The sequence below is a fragment of the Herpailurus yagouaroundi genome, unplaced genomic scaffold (genome assembly GCF_014898765.1).
Source record: "Herpailurus yagouaroundi ecotype Mexico unplaced genomic scaffold, PumYag 161, whole genome shotgun sequence".
Classification (NCBI taxonomy): domain Eukaryota; kingdom Metazoa; phylum Chordata; class Mammalia; order Carnivora; family Felidae; genus Herpailurus; species Herpailurus yagouaroundi.
In genome coordinates, this window is record NW_024412402.1 from 17,225,341 (window position 1) to 17,246,967 (window position 21,627).

At 41.3% G+C, this 21,627-nt stretch overlaps 3 protein-coding genes and 1 pseudogene across 9 annotated transcripts in view; 3 read left to right on the plus strand and 1 right to left on the minus strand.

Annotated features, from left to right (window-relative positions):
* The first annotated feature begins 6,416 nt into the window (after positions 1-6,416).
* Positions 6,417-18,053, plus strand: HYLS1 (HYLS1 centriolar and ciliogenesis associated). 5 transcript variants are annotated; one of them, XM_040483467.1, is made up of 4 exons: positions 6,417-6,573; positions 9,441-9,484; positions 14,269-14,387; positions 16,762-18,053. In XM_040483467.1, exons 3-4 carry the CDS (start codon positions 14,374-14,376, stop codon positions 17,681-17,683), a joined length of 936 nt encoding a protein of 311 aa, XP_040339401.1. In that variant the 5' UTR covers positions 6,417-6,573; positions 9,441-9,484; positions 14,269-14,373; the 3' UTR covers positions 17,684-18,053. The 5 variants fall into 5 exon arrangements, with proteins under 5 accessions (XP_040339401.1, XP_040339396.1, XP_040339397.1 ...); XM_040483462.1 differs by having other exon boundaries at positions 6,419-6,573; positions 16,759-18,053; XM_040483463.1 differs by lacking the exon at positions 6,417-6,573 and adding an exon at positions 6,593-6,736 and having other exon boundaries at positions 16,759-18,053.
* PUS3 (pseudouridine synthase 3) lies at positions 10,771-20,285 on the minus strand. Of its 2 annotated transcripts, none has more exons than XM_040483460.1 (5): positions 20,170-20,285; positions 13,320-13,746; positions 12,642-13,207; positions 11,552-11,742; positions 10,771-11,412 (listed from the first exon to the last, which is right to left on the minus strand). In XM_040483460.1, the coding sequence occupies exons 2-5, from the start codon at positions 13,692-13,694 to the stop codon at positions 11,102-11,104; spliced, it is 1,443 nt and encodes a 480-aa protein (XP_040339394.1). In that variant the 5' UTR covers positions 13,695-13,746; positions 20,170-20,285; the 3' UTR covers positions 10,771-11,101. The 2 variants fall into 2 exon arrangements, with proteins under 2 accessions (XP_040339394.1, XP_040339395.1); XM_040483461.1 differs by lacking the exon at positions 20,170-20,285 and adding an exon at positions 18,807-18,935.
* On the plus strand, positions 12,012-12,169 carry LOC121035675 (uncharacterized; annotated as a pseudogene).
* The window catches only part of DDX25 (DEAD-box helicase 25), a 20,251-nt gene continuing 18,582 nt past the window's right edge, over positions 19,959-21,627 (plus strand). Inside the window, exon 1 of one of the 2 annotated variants that reach the window (XM_040483459.1) lies at positions 19,959-20,062. Coding sequence is in view for 1 of the 2 variants with exons in the window: in XM_040483458.1 (XP_040339392.1) it covers positions 21,474-21,536 (63 nt within the window). In the remaining variant the exon portion in view is untranslated. Of the gene's footprint in view, positions 20,063-21,413; positions 21,537-21,627 lie in introns of those variants that run through there. The other variant, XM_040483458.1, reaches the window with a different exon arrangement.

Below are 21,627 nucleotides of genomic sequence, written 5' to 3' on the forward strand. Positions count from 1 at the left end.
GAAACACTCTCCAAAAACAGAGGCCTACAGGCATCTTCTTTGTGCTCACCCTCTGCCTTGCTCCAGGCCACTGGTATCTCCTGGAAAGGAACTTATACTCTCCTCTGGTGCTCTGATATTTGTGTCTGCTGCCCACCTCTAGGTCTCCTGGTGGTCAGCGAGGCTTACACTTGTGGGTCCCACAGGATTATAGACAATGGAAAAAGACACCTTAACTACCTCCCAGGGCACAGCAGAGAGACAACAGGCTGAGGTGCCCCGTCTTCCTATGAAAGAGACTTATTAGCTTATGTTCATAGCTATGGCCTGAGGAACAGGCTTATTAAACACACATATAGGAAGCAAGCAGCAAAACTTAAAGGCAGCCTACAGAATGGGAGAAGATATTTGCAAACAGCATATTGGATAAAGGGTTAGTATTCAAAATCTATAAAGAACTTACCAAACTCAACACCCAAAAAATGAACAACCTAGTTAAGAAATGGGCAGAAGACATGAACAGGTGGCTAACAGACACATCAAAAGATGCTCAGTATTACTCATCATCAGGGACATATAAATCAAAACCGCAATGAGATACCACCTCACAACTGTCAGAATGGCTAAAACGAACAACACAAGAAACAACAGATGTTGGCAAGGATGCAGAGAAAGGGGAACCCTCTTGAACTACTGGTGGGAATGCAAACTGTTGCAGCCACTCTGGAGAACAGTATAGAGGTTCTTCAAGAAACTAAAAATAGAGGGGTGCCTGGGTGGCTCAGTTGGTTAAACGACCGACTTTGGCTCAGGTCATGATATCTCAGTTTGTGAGTTTGAGCCCCGTGTTGGGCTCTGTGCTGACAGCTCAGAGCCTGGAACCTACTTCGGATTCTATGTCTCCCCCTCTCTCTGCCCCTCCCCTGCTCATGCTCTGTATCTCTCTATCTCTCAATAATAAATAAACGTTAAAAAATTAAAAAAAAAAAAAAAAGAAACTAAAAATAGAACTACCCTAAAATCCAGCAATTGCACTATTAGGTATTTACCCAAAGGATACAAAAATACAGATTTGAAGGGGTACATGCACCCCTTCAAATAGTTATAGCAGCATTATAAACAATAGCCAAACTATAGAGAGCCCAAATGTCCACAGAACGATTAATGGGTAAAGAAGATGTGGTATATATATGCAATGGAATATTACTCAGCCATCAAAAAGAATGAAATCTTGCCATTTGAAATGACGTGGATGGAGGTAGAGTGTATTATGCTAAGCAAAACAAGTCAATCAGAGAAAGACAAATACCATATGATTTCACTCAATATGTGGAATTTAAGAAACAAAATAGATGAACTTATGGGAGTGGGGAGAGAAGAGAGGGAAGCAAACCACAAGAAGATTCTGAATGATAGAGAACAAACTATGGGTTGACAGAGGGAGGTGAGTGGAAGATGGGCTAGATGGGTACTAAGGAGGGAACTTGTGATGAGCACTGGGTGTTTTATATAATCAAGTGTTTTGATGAATCACTGAATTCCACCCCTGAAACTAATATTGCACTGTATGTTAACTAAAGTTTAAATAAAAAATAAAGTAAGTAAAATTAAAAAAAAAATAAAATAAACACACATCTAAGGGCCAACTCTAATCCTCTCCAGAGACCTTGGGGGGAGGGCACTTTCTTCCTATTCTCCTTGTGCTGTACCGCAGATCATTGGTGTGCCCTGGAGGGGAGTTAGTCCATACGACTGATATCCCCTCCTGGGAACACCTCTAGTTGCCTCGCTCTGGTGGCCAGTGGCTCTTGTGTTCACGGTCCCATGGGAATGTAACAAATGAAGAGACAAGACTTGGCAGCTACCAATCTCAGGGCACAGCAGAGACAGTGACCAAAACACACGCTGGTTTCTCTGTGAAAGAGGCTTATTTGCTCCTCTTGGAGCTTTGGCCTGAGGGGTAAACTGCTGGTTTAACACACATCTCGAGGCCCACTTAGGTACCATCTAGGGATGAGGGCCAGTGGGTACCATCTTAGCACTATCTCTCTATCTCAGTCAGGGTTGCTGGTATTTATGAAAGAGGCCTATTGGATTATCTTCATAGCTGTGGCCTGAGGGGCAGGCTTCTAATCTACATCTAGGGGCCAACTTCTCCAGGGACCAGGAAGGGTAGTGGTGTCATTTCTGTGCTCTCCCTCTGCCCTGCCCCAAGTTGTTTGCATCTCTAAGAAAGGTGCTTATGCACACATCTAACGCCCTGGCTGCCCAGAGGACACATCATTTGATAGCCTAAGTCTGATGGCCAGTGGGGCTTATGTTCATGGGTTCAGTGATACAGTAGCAAAGAAAGAAACAGCTCTTAACTGGCCATCAGCACAAAGGGAGCAGACAGAAACTCTTATCTCCTAGTCTTCCTCTGAAAGAGGTCTATTTGCATACTCTACAAGCTACTGCCTGAGGATCTGGCTTCCATCAGCCTGAATCTAGGTGCTGACTGGGATCATCCCATTCAGGACACTGACAGGTCCTAGCACACCCTCAACTACTCAGAGTCACTAGCCTTAAAACAGGCTGTTTTCACAATCACAAAGGTTTGAAAGGCAACCAAGAGATAGGGCAAGGTTGAATAATAAAGTTCATCTACTGCACAATGCTATTCCTTTAAGACTGGGAGAGGAGGCTATTTTATCTAATGTGTGTACATTAACACAATGAAAATGAAGAAATAGGGGAATATGTTCCAAGTGAAAGAACAAGATAAAACATGAGAAAAAAATATTTTCAGAGAGAGTGTGCAAGCGAGTTGGGAGAGGCATAGGGAGAGGGAGAATCTTACACAGCTTCCATGCCCACCATGGATCCTGACACGGGGGCTCGATCTCATGACTGTGAGACCACGACCTGAGCCGAAACCAAGAGTCAGATGCTCATCTAACTGAGCCACCCAGGCACCTCTAAGTTGGTAATATCAGGGGACTTTAATACCCTGTTTTCACCAAAGGATAGATCATCCAGACAGAAAATCAATAAGTAAACACTGGCCTTAAATGACACATTAGACCAGATGAACTTAAAAGACATATACAGAACATTCCATCCAAAAGCAGCAGAATGCATACCTTTCTTAAGCACACATGGCTTAAGCAAACACAATCTCCTGGACAGATCATAAATTAGGCCACAAAACAAGTCTTAATAAATTTAAAGAGAATGAAGTCATATCAGGCATCTTTTTCAATTACAATGGTTTGAAACTAGAAATCAATGACAAAAAGAAAACTGGAAAATTCATAAATATATAGAGATTAAACAACATGCTACTGAACAGCCAATGAGTCAAAGAAGAAATCAAATCATAAATCAAAAAATACCTCAAGCCAAATGAAGATGGAAATTCAACACACCAAAACTGAGGGGGGGCAAAAGCAGTTCTAAGAGGGAAGTTCACAGAGATGAACGTCTACGTTAAGAAACAAGAAAGACCTTAAATACACAACCTAACTTGACACTTCAAGGAACTAGAAAAAGAAGAACAAATGAAGTTCAAAATTAACAGAAGGAAGGAAATAACAAGGATAAGAGTGGAAATAAGTGAAGTAGAGACTTAAAAGGCAATAGAAAAGATCAATAAAACTAAGAGCTGCTTTTTGAAAAGAATAAGATAAAACAAACTTTCAGCTAGACTCACCAAGAATAAAGTGAGAGAAAATGCAAACAGATAAATAAAAATGGAATTCTAAAAATTATTCCTGTACTCTATGTGAAGGCAGGAAAAACTAAAAGACATGAAAAACAAAAACAAAACTAATTAAATGACTGACTTAAAGTCCAAAATATCAATTATTATCCTACCTGTAAATGTTCTAAATACATCAAGACACAGATTGGCAGAGTGGATTAGCAAACATGATACAACTTTATGTTATCTATAAGAAACTCACTCTAAATATAATATTGAAAATAAAAGGATGAAAAAGATACAGCATACAAATAATCCAAAGACAGCAGGAGTTATTAACCATAGATAAAGTAGACTTTGGGGCAAAGAAAATTACCAGAGACAGAGAGGAACATTACATAAAAGGGCCAATCCATCAAGAAGGCAGAGCAATTCTAAATAAGCAAACATCCAACCACAGGAATAGACAAATCCACAATTATAGCTGGAGACGTCCACATTTTTCTCTCAACAATTGATAAGACAACTAGACATAAATTTAGCAAGTACATGGGTGAACTCAGTACCATAATCAACCAAAGTATCTGACATTTGCTAAACCTTTTACCCAATAACAAAAGAATAAACACTGTTTTAGGTGCCCACAGAACATGTACCAAGGTTTGCCACATCTGGGCCATAAACCTACTTAAATAAATTTAAAAGACTTAAACTCACACAAAGTGCATCCTCCAACAACAGTGGAATCAAACCAGAAATTCATAACAAAAAGATAATAAGAAAATCTACAGGGGCGCCTGGGTGGCGCAGTCGGTTAAGCGTCCGACTTCAGCCAGGTCACGATCTCGCGGTCCGTGAGTTCGAGCCCCGCGTCGGGCTCTGGGCTGATGGCTCAGAGCCTGGAGCCTGTTTCCGATTCTGTGTCTCCCTCTCTCTCTGCCCCTCCCCCATTCATGCTCTGTCTCTCTCTGTCCCAAAAATAAATAAACGTTAAAAAAAAAAAAAGAAATTAAAAGTCTTTTGTAAAAATATCATACTGTAATATTTATAGATTTCAGATGCCTTATATTCTCTTCAAAACAATATAAGAGTAGGTACATGGATAGTGATATAGAATCAACAAGATTGGTCATGAGTTAATAATTATTGGAACTGGGCATTGAGTTCATGGGGCTTCATTACATACAATTTTTTTATGTGTTTGTAACTTTCCTTAATAAAATTTTTTAAGGATACAATTTGGTTTTCAAGAATAGGATTTTCTTTTATATGCTGTATTTTAGACGGCCTTAGTTAAGGTTTCTTGACCTGGGTGTAATGTATTTCAGAGAATCATGAAGATTATTAAATCAGATCTAGGCAAAGTTGGAGCATAGTGATCCACAAAAAAACAAGGACTGAGTTGAACACAAGATACCACTTGAAATATGACAGGAGATAGATCCTTTAAGTTGTTATCAATTAAAGGTTTTTAAAAATCAAACTTTAACATAAAGGATAACAAGAAAATAATTGGGGGTGGAGGTAAGGAACATGTAAATGATCAAAGCAGTAGGTAAGAAAAATGACTCTACTCTTGTTTCTAAAACACATTGAGGAGATTTGATGTCAAAGAAAAGGTCATGCAGGTGTAAGACAACCAAACTAGAACAAGGGATATTTGCCCATGAGGAAAGAAAAGAATGTGTGGCACTAAAGTGGTATTGACTGAGATTGAAATCTAGGGGGGAGGGTCATTCAAATCTTTACAACCTACTTTCTGCCATCTTGTTTAGTCCTTTTTCTTTCCCCCAACAAATCCAAAGTGACTTAGAGCTAGTGCAAAGGCCCCGAGACTAAGAGGGAAGAATAAGAGACAATGCGAAGTGGATTAAATATGATCTTCTCTCTCTCATTGAATCCTGGATTTAAGAAATAATACAAATTTCTCATCCAGCGCCTATTTGTGTAAATTGGGATCCAGAACGCTCAGGACTTGGCAGGACAAATTGTTTAGTTATGTTGCAGGGCAGTGACTAGAAAATGCTGAGTCGTGGGGACCTCTACTCATTTTCTTTTCTAGATCTCATCCTCAGCAATTCCCAAAGCGGGTACATACACAAACACACACACGTTTTTTTAAGGAGTATGGCTATGTCAAGGGAGCAGACGGGAGCACTCCGAAGGAAAACCCCAAGTGAGTGCCAATCCTAGCAAGAAGTCAGCATGGCTGGAGCATAAATGCAGAGTAACATTGGTACGCACGGGAGACACAGCAACCCGTCAAATCAGAAGCCACGGGAAAGGATTCAAAGAGCGTGCACAGAACCTGCGTATGTCAGACCCCAGGGGGGCTGTCTGAAAAAGCTGGAGGCTGGAGATGCTCCAGCTGAGCTCTGAGGACCTTCAGTTCCAACGCCACCCACCCCCCGGGGCCGCCCCAAATTGGGAAGGGCGGACATTCGTTCCACTGAGATGAACGGAACGTTAAGGCCGTCCCTCCCAAAACTCAGCTAACTTGCCGTTAACCGAGGTTAGAGAGTCCCCTCCTTCTCTACCCGTAGGCCTGAAGGCGCCGCAGAGACAGTTCCGGGTTACGCGCCAGAGCAAGGGGAGGTTCGCACATTTCCGAATCCACGCCTCAAATCCCGGGCTTCCTCCCGCCAGTGGAGGAAGGCAAGAGAAAATGGGCACCAATCAGAATGTAGACATGGAAGACGTTCATGGTCAGAACCAATAGGAGAACTGGAGGGCGGGGCCGAGGATGCAGGTTCGCTCTTCTAGTTTAAACCGCGGCGGCCAGGCGTTAACTGTAGCTTGAAGGTTGGGTGTGCCGTGCGCCTGCGCGAGCTGCTGGACGCTAACGGAATCCTGCGGAGCTTCGCTAGGCCGGCAGCGGGAGTCGGTGCGGCGAGCGGACCTCGGCGGGGCCGGTAAGCGGGTAGAGACTGGAATAGGGGGCGCACGGGCCCACGGGGGCGATCGCCCGCCGTGCGGAGAGGTCGAGGTCTGGATAGCACAGAATGGGAGTACCCTCACTGGTGCGCCGTCTCACGTCCGACATACCTTCCAAAACCGGGTTTACTGCTTCCCAAGGTTGGTGTAAGCTGTGTCGTGCTGTGCCCTTGGCGTGCCTGAGCCCCTTGAAGTCACAGTGGGCTCCCGTGGCGCGCCCCACGTCCACTGCCAGCCCGATAGCTGCCCTGGCTGGCACCTCCGTAACCCAGAGGGCTGCAGGGGAAGGGGGTGGTGTCGCCGCGGGAGCCGGGTTCCCCGGAGGCCACCAGCATCCGAGGCGACGACCGCGCCCGAGGCCAGGTGGGCACCAGGTGGCCTTTGTTGTTGTGCAGCGACCAGTCTTCCGAGCCGGTAGTTGCGCCCTTTGTGAACTTCTGGGTGTAACCGTGCGAGCAGCTCTCTCGCCAATGAGTTAGAATAGGGTGGAAAAACGAACCCTGTAGCCCTACCCCAGATGAAAATAAACCTTTTTTCTGATTGTAAAGTTATACCGTCCCGTTGATTTTAGAAATAAATCCAAGAAGAACGAACGCATAAAGGAAAAAAGGAAGAAAATTCTAGATATTCCACTGGGCCACAGATAACCATCAAAAAAACCCACTTCATATTTGGGTTCCCTTCAGATATATGCGTTTTGAGTATATATACCTAATTATATTCATAAAATATATTTGGTTTTATGTAATTGTTTTAAATATGATAAAGCACAGTCATTTAAAAAGCAGATTATGCCTTAGTAATATTTTAGGAGCAAGTGACTGTCAAATATAGATAAAGCATTATCATTTTTAATGGATGCATGGTACTTCTTACAATGGCACTACTGTACAATATATTATTTAACCAGTCCCCTCACGATGGACACTTGTTTTTCCAGTTTCTTCATCATAAAATAGCATGGTGGTGGTTACAGGTATGTATACATGTTTGCATTCTTGTTCAATTTATCTCCTTAGTATAATTCTTGGAAGTGGATTATGGCTTAGACATTGTGGTGCAGTTTAAATTGTGATTCATAATGCCAAGCTGCCCTCTAGAAAAATTGATATCCCCCCATCTACACACACACAGTGTGTAGGGTGCTTATTTCTCCACACTCCGACTGACACTGGGTATGAGAAAATCTTACCAATCTGAAAAGACATCTTAATGTCTTTATTTCCGTTATTAATGAGATTAAACATTTTCTGTGTGTATTGGTCATTATTTCTTCGGGACATTTTCTGTCTTTCCTTTATTCTGGTCCCCTATTCTGGTGCATTTACCTTTTACTAGCTTTCTAAGAGGAATTTGAATTAGTGATTTTGAACCTGTTGCACACATATTTTCCCCAGTTGTCCCTTGGATTATGGTTTTTTGCTGGGTGTTTTGTTTTCTCTTGTTTTGCTCCAATGTTGTGGTTCTTTAAGCTGCTTGCTTTGTTCCAAAGTTGTGGTTCTTTCAGCTACTTGCTTACTTCTCCCCAGAGGTAGAGAAATTTGTTGTAACTCTACAGTAGCCTCCTTGTAATGGTTAGAATCTAACTAGTATCCCAGTTTGAAATCCTCCCCTTTCACCCTTGAAATCCTTGCACTTGGAACTACTAAACCTGGGATACCAAGTTGCTTAGGATTTTTGAAGAGAAGGCACTACTGGGTATTTTGGTCAATATTATCGGTGTCTACAAAATATAAGCTGCTCTAGCTTCTATGTGACAGGTTCCTCCTAAGTAAAGGGAAAGGATTATCAGGTCTTTATTAAAAAGAAAGAACTTACAGTTACCTATGAGCTTTACTACAGTTTATGTTTTACTATTTGCAAACACCCTTCTTCATACATTGAAGAAAAAGGAGTGTGCCCTAATTTAAATGCAAACAAAATAACATGTTAATCACTGTATAGTATAGTAGATATGACATTAAAAAAAATCTCTTTGGGCTTTAGTATTGGAGATCCTCCTAGCCCAGAGTCCTATTCCATTTCTGTCCCTGCTTTATTCTGTTTTATCTTTTTAGTAGGTAGTTTTGTATTGCATGAACATTGAAATAAATGGTGTAATACCTCTCACAAAGCACCATTTTATTTGTATACATACCATATATGTGTATGTTACATATAATACATGTTATGTGTTATATCTTCATATATAATGTATATAATCTCATTTAATTCCTTCCATTTTTTCCAATGAAGAAAATAAGATCTAAGGCCTACTTCTGACTCCATACCGTGAGCCAGAAACTGAAATTTATGATAAATATTACCTCAGATAACGTAAGTAATTTTGCAAAGTTACATTTTAGGATGCATCATTGCTTCATCTGTGATGATTGTCCTGAGTGTATCTATGGTAACTACCAAAAAAATAATGTCACTAGGGGCGCCTGGGTGGCTCAGTCGGTTAAGCGGCCGACTTCGGCTCAGGTCATGATCTCACGGTCCCTGAGTTCAAGCCCTGCGTCGGGCTCTGTGCTGACAGCTCAGAGCCTGGAGCCTGCTTCAATTTCTGTGTCTCCCTCTTGATCTGCCCCTCCCCTACTCATGCTCTGTCTCTCTCTGTCTCAAAAATAAATAAACGTTAAAAAAAATTTTTTTTAAATGTCACTAAATGCTTATTCTTCTAGATTTGATAGTATAGTTTAATTAACCTTGAAAGAATTTTAAGATCTAAGACCCTAATCCTCTAACTCCTTTGCTTCTAAGGAATCTTCCAAGCATGGCGTTTTAGTGTTTTTTGTCCTATGTATCGTTTCTTTAAAGTTGAATTTTTAAAATAGTGATTTCTTAAACTCTTCTTTTCCAGGTTTTTCTCGAAAACTAATGGCAGTGGAGGTACATTGAAATAAGGTAGGAAATTGAAAAAAATAAAATGCTTTGGTTTGTCCTTCCATGTTTAAGTGAGGATATTCTACTAGACTCAATGATTACACTAAAAACAAAAGGATCCTGACATCAAAATTAAAAAGGAAGGCTATCTATATATCTCTATCTCTAGATAGATAGATAGATAGATAGATAGATAGATAGATTTTTTTTAGCAGGGGTGGGTCAGAGAGGCAGAGGGAGAATCCAAAGCAGGCTCCATGCTGTCAGTGCAGAGTGGAGATGTGGGGCTCAAACTGCTGAACCATGAGGTCATGACTTGAGCTAAAACCAAGAGTTGGAGGCTTAAGTGACTGAGTCACCTAGGCGCCCCAAGAATGTTTGCAACTTATGTAAAAGGTGGTGAAGAAGATGATGACTATGCAACTGAGACCATTTGTGGCTCACACAGCACTAGACTGATAAGCTTTCTAAGAGATGCTGTGCTTTATTGAGTTAGGCCATTTTCAGGTAGTATTGTGCCTGGTATAAACCAATGTATCAAATATTTAACGGACTAAATTTCTTACTTTTAATTTCTCTTTTAAAAAATAAGACACTCAGGCAAAGCTCTTTATGAGAATTCAGAGGAGTAGTGAATATTTCATTTGCTTTTTTCTTTTAATTTTTTTAATGTTTGTTTATTTTTGAGAGAGAGAGAGACAAAGAGCATGAGTAGGGGAGGGGCAGAGAGAGAGGGAGACACAGAATCCGAAGCTGCCTCCAGGCTCAGCTGTCAGCACAGGGCCTGATGCAGGGCTCAGATTCACAAGAGTACAAGATCATGACCTGAGTCAAAGTTGGATGCTTAACCAACTGAGCCACCCAGGCGCTCCATTCATTTGCTTTTTTTTTTTTTTTAATTTTTTTTTTTTAACGTTTATTCATTTTTGAGACAGAGACAGAGCATGAATGGGGGAAGGTCAGAGAGAGAGGGAGACACAGAATCTGAAACAGGCTCCAGGCTCTGAGCTGTCAACACAGAGCCCGACACGGGGCTTGAACTCACTGACCGCGAGATCGTGACCTGAGCCAAAGTCGGACACTTAACCGACTGAGCCACCCAGGCACCCCCATTTGCTTTTTAAAAAGACAAAAATAACAGGGGTGCCTGGGTAGCTCAGTCAATTGAGCATCCTACTCTTGATTTTGGCTCAGGTATGATCCCAGGGTCGTAAGATCAAGCCTCGCTTTGGGCCCAGTGCTGAGCATGGAGCCTGCTTAAGATTCTGTCTCTCTCTCTCTCAAAATTAAATAAACAGCATAACAGGTTAGACACTTGTAGGATCAGGCTTTAATGAATTTGAGGCACAGGTTTCCACATGTATGTAAACCCCATTTCACAATTGCTTTTTGCTTCTTCCATCTCTTAATCCTTTTGGACAGGAATGAGAATGTTTGAATTCTCTTACTCAGGTAGGAGCTTCCTTCACAGGGCTTAATGTTCTTTTGGTTTGGGGTTTTTTTGGGGGGGTTTCTTGTTTTATTTTTTCAAAGAGCTGATAATCTGAATGTTTAGGACTTCTTGTAGTACATATTTTCTTGTATTTCTTTCTCTCCACCTACCACTAGCTGCTTGTTGCCTCCTAGATTCTCTTATGGTTAACTGATGCTTTTAATTTCTGTATCAACACAGACTCTCTTTGTTGGTTTCTCCAAAAGAGTATTTTCTTCCTCCATTATATCATGACAGTCCCTTTTGGCTTTTGTTTCTTCCTCAAGGAATGAATGTGGGTGCTCGATACGTCCCCTACGTACAAAATGCTGGATCCGGGATTCTAATCCTTGGCATTTAGGACGATCCATTAGTGGTTTATATGTGCGCATTTTCACTCCTTCTACAAAGGCACTGGTCTGCTTTATGACAGAGGGCTTAACATTTCTCCATTCTATCATTCCATCCATCTCTGGTCCTATAATACATACAGTCATACGTTACATGGATACTTTACCACAGTAGAATCACCTCCAAACTTTACATAAATCTGCTCCCATAACCCCACATAACTGGTTCTGGTAAATAATCGTCTCTTAGGATTTCCCCTGTCATACCTGTCCCACAGGGTACTGCAACACAGTCCAGTCCTTGTAGCATGCTATACAACATGTGAGTTTTCACAGCATGATTAGCCCATAGTTGTTGTAGGTGGGTAACATTGAACTCCTGAACCTCTCGGTCATAAATCCACTTGATATTTTCAAACTTACAGTCATACAAGACTAGAGGAAATTCTACAGCCATACTAGAGGGAAAAAGAGACAAGAAACAGTATGAAAATACACAGCAGCCGTCCAACAGTTTTTCAAATACAAGTGGGGGGGGAGGTAGTTGGGTTAAAAGGAGGGGAAAATCTTTGTCAGTACTGAGTAACAGATAAGAAAGCAAAAAACACCATCCCTAACCTTGAACAACTTTATATTTAAAAGACAAAAACAAAAACACAAGAAACCATGAATCAACTGGTTAGGCCTCAACCATAATGTTATAAAATTATTTTTTACATTTTTTCCCAACTTGTTGATTTTGCAGTATCATAGCCAGTGAGGTTTATCCAAGGTGTGATTATTGCTAATTGAAAACATTTTTATGAACTTGTTAATTTTGCACAGTATGAAGTAAACTAGATTTCACTGCTTTAGAAATGAATTGTTAGTCTGTCTGGCCTCAGCCTAGTCTCAAAAGTCAAACTATTCTTCCTACCTTTCTTGCCATTTCAGACACTGAAAATAAGGAAAAATTCAAAAGTACAGTAGTATGACTGCCCAATAATACAAAGAAAGGAAGATTTATATGAATAGTTTGAATGCTCACTTTTAAACTTCACCAGAACCTAATAATAATACCCTTAAAATAAATTCAGGGGAAAAAACATTTAGGAATGAATGTTATTTTATTTAAGGGGACTGGTCCATATACCTATTTCTTACTAATGGGATAGAACAACAAGAGAAGAAAAAGATAGCCCTCCTGCATATTCATGACATTCTCCAAGTTAGATTCAAAGCTTCAAGAAGACAAAATAAGTGACCTAGTTAATTAGACAGTTGTTGGGAGAAGATATGTTAACCTTTAATTATTTAAAATATTTAATATATTTAAAAATATTCTAACAGCAACAATTGTCTTTTGTTTTTAACGTACCTGTACTGAGGTTTCTGGGGATTTTTCTCTATGTTCAGCAGCTCATCAATAATCTCTGGCTTCTCCATTCCTTGGCCAATCAGAAAAAGGATAGCCATCATACAGCGGACTTGATGATAAAGGAATGCCTGGCCAATCACTTCAAACTGACATAACTGGAAAGGTTCTTGCCATCTCTCCTTATCCAGGCTCTGGCCCACTAGCTGTACTTGAGCAGACAGAATAGTCCTCTGAAAATTGATCACTCCGTTGGCTACATCCATTTTACATAAGTTCCTAAAATCATGTGTGCCAACATACTTCTGAGCTGCATCGTTCATGGCCACAATGTCTAAATCAGCACGAGGGAAAAAATAGCGGTAAGTCCGCTCAAGACAGCTGAACCTAGCACTGAAGCTAGGTTCCACAGGGGCCCAGGCCAGTACACGGATGTCTGGAGGGAGTACCCGATTGAGAATGTGGGTATAGCGGATCTCTTTAGCAGCATCACTGACTTCATCTTTTAAATTACAATCCTCTGAAGCCCTGTCCTTTGGAAAGTGAGAACGAAGGTCAAGAGAAATCACCTATGGAATTAAAGGAAGATGGTTGTTTTAAAGACACAATCTGAATCCTTAGTATGTGCACCTAGAATACATGGGTATCACTTGCTTTAAGAAACAGTATGGTGGCCCTTACCTGTCCAAAGGCACTGACTCCTTTGTCTGTTCGCCCACAGCGGTGATAGTTGGATGTCTGTCTGCTTTCTACCAGTCGAGTCTTGGTTAGAGCCTCAAACAGTTTCTCTTCAATTGTATTGTTTGTGTTTTCCTGACTGGCAAAGCCTTGGTATCCCCAGCCCAAATAGGCTATCTTTAGAGCTACATGTCTTCGACCATGAGCACTGAAATCAAATGCACGCTTAGCTTTTCCAGCTCCTAAAGAATTTTCTCTCACGGTTGAGTCTTTGTTGTTGGCCTGTTCTTTTTTAAGTCTCTGTACCTCCTGCTCCAGTTCCTGTACTCTTTTTAGGAGTTTGACAGTTTGGGTTCTGTCTATGTCACTTTCAGCCATGATAAAAGACAACCAACCCCAGGGATAAAGAAATCATATAGGTCCACTCTACCTGAAAAAAGAGTAAAAGGATACAACAGTTTCAATGCGGATTACGTTGGTGATGTCCATATCATTCCATCATCTGCAAATAGTACCTAAGATTTAATTTAATGCCTAAAGGATATATTTTGCTTCTGCCCAGGGAGACAAGCGTTAGCTTAATTGTTCTGGGTTGATCATCCATAGATACTGTTCTTTTCTATCCTGTCTGGCCAGTTCACAGGCGAAAAGGAAAGGAGCATCAAGAAATGGCATTGTTAAAGTTTAGTCAGAATTTAGGGAAAATATTTGTAGATCCCATTTCTCTCTGCTTCATTAGCTGTGATGATTTATTTGATGATGATCATGTTTTTGATACTTTTCCTTAAAACATTTCCTTTTGACTTCTCATTACACTTGTCTAATCTTTCTAATCTTAAAATCTGTTCATATGGAATATATATGTCTACTCAGTTTCCACTGCTTTCCAGTATTTCATATAAAACGAGTGGCTTGTATATTCTGTCCTCTAACACTCAGTTCTGTCTTAAAGGTGGTACGGCAGAAGCTAGCCTGACTGACGAAACTTGTCAATGATTGTACTTCATATTGCAAGGAGAGCCTGAAGTCAAGGGTTTCCCACTCTTAAGTGGTTTTGATGGCAGAGAGAAGGTAATTAAGCATCATGATCTTTTTTTAAGTTGAATTTCTGTTCTATACCTCTAGCTATTGAAGAGTCAATCTGGCAAATGTAATTAACATGTTGAAATTCCTGACATATTTCAAAATTCTAGCGTTGAATATACTACATCCTTAAAATTGGGACAGTGCTAGACAGTCCATGACTGGTGGTCACTTTATATGGATTGTCACCAAATGTGTTCTAAGGCTATGTTACCTGGGTAGCTCATTTAGTTTCTGGCCTTTGAGAGTTTCTGTATCTATGATATGTTAAAAGTTTAAATACAAAAAAAATGAAACTATAACAAATACTAGAAGAAAACTTTTCTTTTATGGTCTTGGAATGAAAGGCGTTTCTATGTAAGATACTATAGAAGCCCAGAAAATATATACATCTGTTTTAATTTTTAAGGATCAATAAGAGAAAGTCCAACAACCAGAGAGATAAATGGGAAAGGAAAAGCATTTCATACAAAAAGAGAAAAACAGCTGATAAAAGTGTATGAAAAGTCGTTCAGTTCTACTCAATGTAAATACCATTTACAGGAGAACTATTTTTCATCCAGCTGACTGCAGAGGAGGTTTGACAGTACACCACTTTGGAGAGGGAATGGAGAAGCAAGCTCTGGAAGATGCTGTCAGTACAGCCTCTTCACAGGGCAGTTGACAACATCCATCAAATTGAGCACACACATATCTTTTGACCCACCTACTCCATTTCTAGAAATTTTACATACACGTGGGCTTGCACAAGTATGTAAAAACTTGAAAGATACTTGGAACATTCGTTTTTAACAAGACTGTAACCTAAATTAAATCAGGGGCTGAAACGATTAGGGCACATCCATATGTCAGAATTCTGTACAACTTTAAACAAAATGAAGTCCATGTGTGCTGATCTCGCTGGATCACCAAGACCATCTTTAAGATTCAGGGGAGTTGCGGGATGCCTGGGTGGCTCAGCTGGTTAAGCGTCTGACTTTGGCTCAGGTCATGATCTCATGATTCTTGGGTTCAAGCCCCGCATCAGGCTCTGTGCTGACAGCTCAGAGCCTGGAGCCTGCTTTGGATTCTGTGTCCTCCCTCTCTCTTTGCACCTCCCCCCCTCATGCTCTGTCTCATTCTGTCTCAAAAATAAATAAATGTTAAAAAAAAAAAAAAAGATTCAGAAGAGTTGTATAATATGCTCCTTTATGGTATAAAAATGTACATATGAATATGGAAGATTACTAGAGAAAGTGTAAGAAACTACCTTTTGAGAGTGAGACTTGGTGGGGGAAGTGGGGAATCCTTATTTAAAATGACCATGTGCAGTACAGCATAGGAAATCTAGTCATTATTGTATATATAGTATTGTAATAACATGTCATGGTGACAGACAGTAGCTATACTTGTAGTGAGCTTAGCATAACCTATAAACTTGTCAAATGTACAACTGAAGCTAATGAATGTTGTATGCCAACTGTATTTTAATTTAAAAAATTCCCATGTGCATGTACTAGTTTTTCAATTTAATTTAAAAAGAAAAATTGTAGGGCATAAAAGTCCTTATTAGAAAGAAAGAAAAATTGTAGGGATACAGGAAATAGTGTGGGCAGTAGCTACCTGTCCTAGATCCAGTCCAGAAACTAGCATTGGGCATTTGGCTGGTTGATTGGGGTTTAAAAGTTAGTTCAGTGACAGGGTACTGAGATGAACAGATTTAGCTTGGCAACTAATGACACATTAAAATCACTTAAGCATACAAGTGTTTATGTGCATATCACTGCTTTGTGATGGTTTTGGATTAAATCACTCTCATCGGTAAAAGCAAGGACTGAAGCCAGACTGCCTGAGTTAGACTTCCAACTCCATCACTTACAAGCTGTGTAACCTTGGACTAGTTCTTTATGCCTCATGTTATTCATCTGTGGAAAACTGGTAATAAGAGTACCAGTTAGCTCACAGGATTCCATGAATTAGTAAATGTTAAGCACATAGAACAATGCTAGATACACAAAGTGCTCCTCAGTGTAAGTTGCGTAATATATGTTAAGCATTATGTCTCAAGCTCTTTTTCTGCCTCACCTGTACTGTCCTAGGAGCTACTACAGGTAGCAGAACTACCAGGCATTAGAAAGTGGGAGCAAACAAGAGAGTGGAAATGAAAGCCGCTGGTAGATTTTCTGGAGCTGAGTTAATGCCCCTCCAAACCGCTACCATACTACCCTATTCTAAAATCTGTATTTTATTACAGAACTATTACATTTATGATTGCCTTAGCCATTCTTCATTTGACTACAATAAAATAATACACAAGAAGGGAATGAACAGTTAATGAGCTGGGAATTATCAGAAAACTGATCAGTATTTTTTCTTCCAGAAGGTCCTACAGTGGAGGGGAAGCAATGGAGGAACTCATGGAACCCAGTGGACAAAAATGGGCCAATATGGATCCAGAAGAAAGAATGTTGGCAGCCACTACAGCTTTTACCCATATCTGTGCAAGGCAGGGTGAGGGAGATGTCAGGAGAGATGCCCAGTCTATGCAATATGATCCCTACAGTAAAGCCTCAATAATTCCAGGAAAGCAGCCTCTCCCTGTGCAACTGCAGTACCCACACGTAGAAAGTAATGCCACTTCAGAAACAGTCTCAGAGGCCTCTCAAAGACTCCGAAAGCCAGTGATGAAGAGAAAGGTGTTGCGGAAGAAGCCAGGAGGGGAAGTCTTAGTGACAGATGAGTCAATTATCAGTGAATCGGAGTCTGGTACAGAAAGTGATATGGATCTCTGTGACTTAAGACAAAAGCTGATGAGTCTGCAGTTCCAGGAAGACAGGGAATCTCCAGCTGACATTTCACAAAAATTTAATTTACCACATGAATACCAAGGAATTTCTCAAGATGAGCTCATTTGCTATCTACGAAGAGAAGGAATGGCCCCTCCAGCTTATGAACAAGACCTGATTGTTGCCAGTCGACCAAAGTCCTTTATTCTCCCAAGGCTGGACCAGTTGAGCCGAAACCGGGGCAAGGTAGACCGCGTAGCCCGATACTTTGAGTACAAACGAGACTGGGACTCAATAAGGTTACCTGGTGAAGATAATAGAAAGGAATTACGCTGGGGTGTCCGAGAGCAGATGCTTTCTCGAACAGAACCCCAGTCCAAGCCTCAGCACATATATGTTCCAAACAATTACCTAGTGCCAACTGAGAAGAAAAGATCTGCCCTTCGCTGGGGTGTTCGTTGTGACCTCGCAAATGGTGTCATGCCCAGGAAGCTTCCCTTCCCTCTTTTTCCTTCTTAAGTGTTTTTTTAACCTCTTTTATGGGATTGTTTGGGGGTAACCTGGTTCTTTCTCTCTTTCCTTTTATTTAAGTAGAAACAACTAACTGAAAAGCCCATGGAACATTATAAAGACATCACCTACCATTGGTCTTTCCTAAGTCTACATCTCATTGGTATTAAATACTACTTCACTTCCTAATGACCACTCTCAAATCCGGTAATTGCAAGACAAATGCCAGAGAAAGAAAAACAGATCTGGTCTTTCACTTTGTCAGATAGCACTATTTCTGTTCTATACTGTTTTTAACCTTTGGCCAATGTGTGAGTTGCTGTCTTTAAAGTTGCTGGGTGTTAAGCTTACTCATTAAAGAATTTTTGGATTTTGTGAACTTGATCTTTTTTTTTACTTCTACTTCCTAAGTAAGATGATCTCAAAACTGGGTTATGATTCTCATTCCAATCATTACTTCCCATCATACTCTCACCACTTAAATAATGAGCACCAGAGGAAAGGAACAAAAAACTGTCATTTACGCACACACTCCTTAAAGGAAGGAAGGAAAGTAGCAACACAGATAATCCTCCATCACTAAAGGAACATAGTAAGTCCAGAAAACTTAAGTGATCTTTTTAAAACTAATGTTTTTTTTTGAGAGTGTGTGCAAGCACATGTGCATGAGTGGGGGAGGGGCAGAGAGAGAAAGAGGGAGACAGAATCTGAAGCAGGTTCCAGGCTCTGAACTGTCAGCACAGAGCCCGGCATGGGGCTTGAACTCACAAACTGTAAGATCATGACTTGAGCTAAAGTCGGACCCTTAACCGACTGAGCCACCCAAGAGCCTCAAGTGATTTTCAATAGATGCTCAGTAACAGTACTACATGACATACAGAATTCTAACCCAAGTTTAATTCCAGAATTACTTCAATAATGCATTGCCCTCCAATTGTCACTTCTAGAATACCATGCTTTTTATAATTTGCCACTGAGATTTTCTTGGAAATTATGCTTGTTGCTTGAAGGCTATTCCCACTATTAAACAGAACTTCTTCACTACGAATACTATCTGTAACTAGATGCAGACACAAATATCCAAGTGAATCTGGCCTATTTGGGTACAGACCAAAATGCTAATTCTGTTCACCTTAAATTGGTTCTATTCTTGATGCCTCTAATCCAACGGGGAACATCTAGAATCTGGAGACTGTCATTTGTAGCATTTGAAGCCATCAGAGGGACAGCAGAAACAGTTTGCTTGTTCAAGGGAAAACAGCTGTGCAACATAAAAATGAACAACTTTGACCATTACTATCTGCTAAAATATACTTGCTCCATAATGTTTGGGCCACATTCATCCAGTTCCACTGGAAGGCATTTATCAGGGAAAGAAATAATCAGTGACTCAAAGATAGATGTGGGATATGCTCACTGTAAAGTAAAAATTGCAAACTATCCAACAGTGAAATGATTAGGAATATCGTCCACTGAAAATAATGGGAAGCTATTAACAAAGTGCAAATTAAGTGAAACCAGTTGTAAACTATACAGTATGATCACAGTCATCTACACATGCAAAGCACAAGGAAAAATCGAAACCTTACTGGGTAATGAGATTAAAGGTAGTTTTTATACCTCTTTAAAAACCTTGAAAGCCACATGGCATTTTTATATGCAAATTACACCAATGACTTTATATTATCTCAACGCCCACTATCAACACATAGTTTTTAGTGACCTAGTTTAACCCTTTAACCAGAGAACTAGTCCAAAGGGCTTAAGCAGGTAGTAAGATTTGTGGCAAAAAGACTTGGGTCCAAGACTCCTGACAACGTGCATTGCTTCCTCCAGCACACCGCAGCACACCCAACGCCTGGAAGGGGGCTGCCACATTACCACAAAGAGGGAATCGTGTGTGCGCCATCGACTGTAAATATAATCAGCTATCGCTAGAGTTTCAATACGTTTTTTGAAGTTGAAAAGATTCAAATCTCAAAATATTAGTAGCCAATAGGGTAGTAGAAAGCGTTCTCCGTGATAACCTTTATTTTAAACCAACGAGGGAAGGAGGAATAGCCAAAGGATCAGGAGACACTATGATCACTAACAGTGAAAAGCAATCGCGTGGAAAGCAATCTCCTGAACAATTTTTAAAAAAGTCGCCACGCCTCCCTCTCCACAGACTATTGGAATCCTGACCTCTATTAGTATTTAGTTTTGTGACCAAACAATTCTGAGGCAGCAGAGACTTAACTCCACAGTCCAAGGGCCCTCTAAGTAAACCGAATTACAAGGAGTTCTTACTGCTGCGACTTTCTGCCAGAAGCATCAAGAAGCACCAGATACAAAAACAGGGTCCTAAGCGAGATCCCATATTCACCCACCAGCGCTTTCAAGAACAAGGTATGTAAAAGGGGGAGTGGAAAAGAGAAACATCCAGCTGTCTATACATTTAGCGTTTCTCTTTGGAGAACCCAGAAGATAATTCATCCCCAAATCCCCTTACTTACCTTCCGGTTGTCGACCACGCAGCTTTTCGCGAGACAGGAAGCTGTCACTTTGCGTCTTCTGCGCGCGCGCCCAGGGTCTCATGGGAGATGTAGTCCACCCTTGTGGGAAATGTAGTTCCAAGAGACACGCCAAAATCTGCCTAATATTTTCTAGTCTGACCACCATTTCCCCTCCGACAAAGCAGAATCTGGGACCTATGCTAACACAAGAATAAAATATAGGATAAATCTAGTGTTATAAAATAACGGAAAAGCAGTTTTTCAAGTCTCTGCTATCTGTATACGAAAACTAACATTGAAGAACCTGGTCCGACTTTATATCTACTTACATGAGTAAAAAGTTACCATTGTAAGACAAAAACATTTGCTATTATAATCCACATGTAAAGGCTGAAGAGGAATTTGATAACCTCAAAACAAACGATTAAGGTGCCCGAGAGTGACCGAACAGAGCTGGGGAGTCGTGCTTCAGCACCACGGAGAGATCATAACTAGGTCTTTGGTTTGTGAGTTTCTGCAGAGACGCTGATCCAAATCTAAAGATTCCAGTTAGAAAACTGATAACGCAGATGCGGATAAGAGGTGGAGGTTTTACCGCAAGGAAAACAGTTTTCTCATGATTGTTTTAGCAAAGGGCACATATCAGGATTAAAGTTAAAACAAGCAGGTATGTGGAAACATCACAGGTATTAGAACAGGGGCAGAAGTTTAGAACTTGGGTAACTTCACTCCCCCTTCTCATCTTTGCATTTGAATTAATTTGTCAAATGAAACTCATTCATTCTGCCCCTTTACTATCCTATGCAATTCTCTGGCCTTTCTGACATCTTTTAATACAGAAGCGGATATTTGGGAGGAAACGTGGGCACGAGTGCTTGAAACCGGGAATGGGTGAGCTGAATTGTCTGTAGTGAGTGGTGCTTAAAGAAGGTAGAACTCGCGAATCAGTGCGAAAATTGGGGCGGCTTAGAGTCTCAAGCTTTTGTTGGGTTAGCAGAAATTAGGGGAACACGAATGTTCACGACAATAGCGCCCCGTCGCCCGTTTCTAACACCTGGCACGGATGGGGTTACTGGTGGAATAGAAACCTGCCCCAGGATCACACTTCTCTGGCTCCGGCGGCCACAACTCCCCCTGCCCCCCCCCCCCCCCCCGGCGCTCGTGCGCCTGCGCGCCGCGCGGCGGATGCTCGCGGGCGCGTAAGCCCGCCCCCAGGGGAAGCCCATTGGCCGCTGACTGGGCCGGGCACTGCCTCGTGCCACGGGAGGGCGCACGTGCTGGGGGCGGGAGCTGCGATCTCGGCTATGGCGTCGTTACTTTGGGGAGGCGACGCCGGGGCGGCGGAGAGCGAGCGGCTGAACAGTCATGTAACCGCCGCTGAGGCGGGGAGGGGAAGTGGGCGGGAGCCAGAACCTCACTCTGAGAGGGAAATCTGCTGGGGGGGATGTGGCTGGGGGG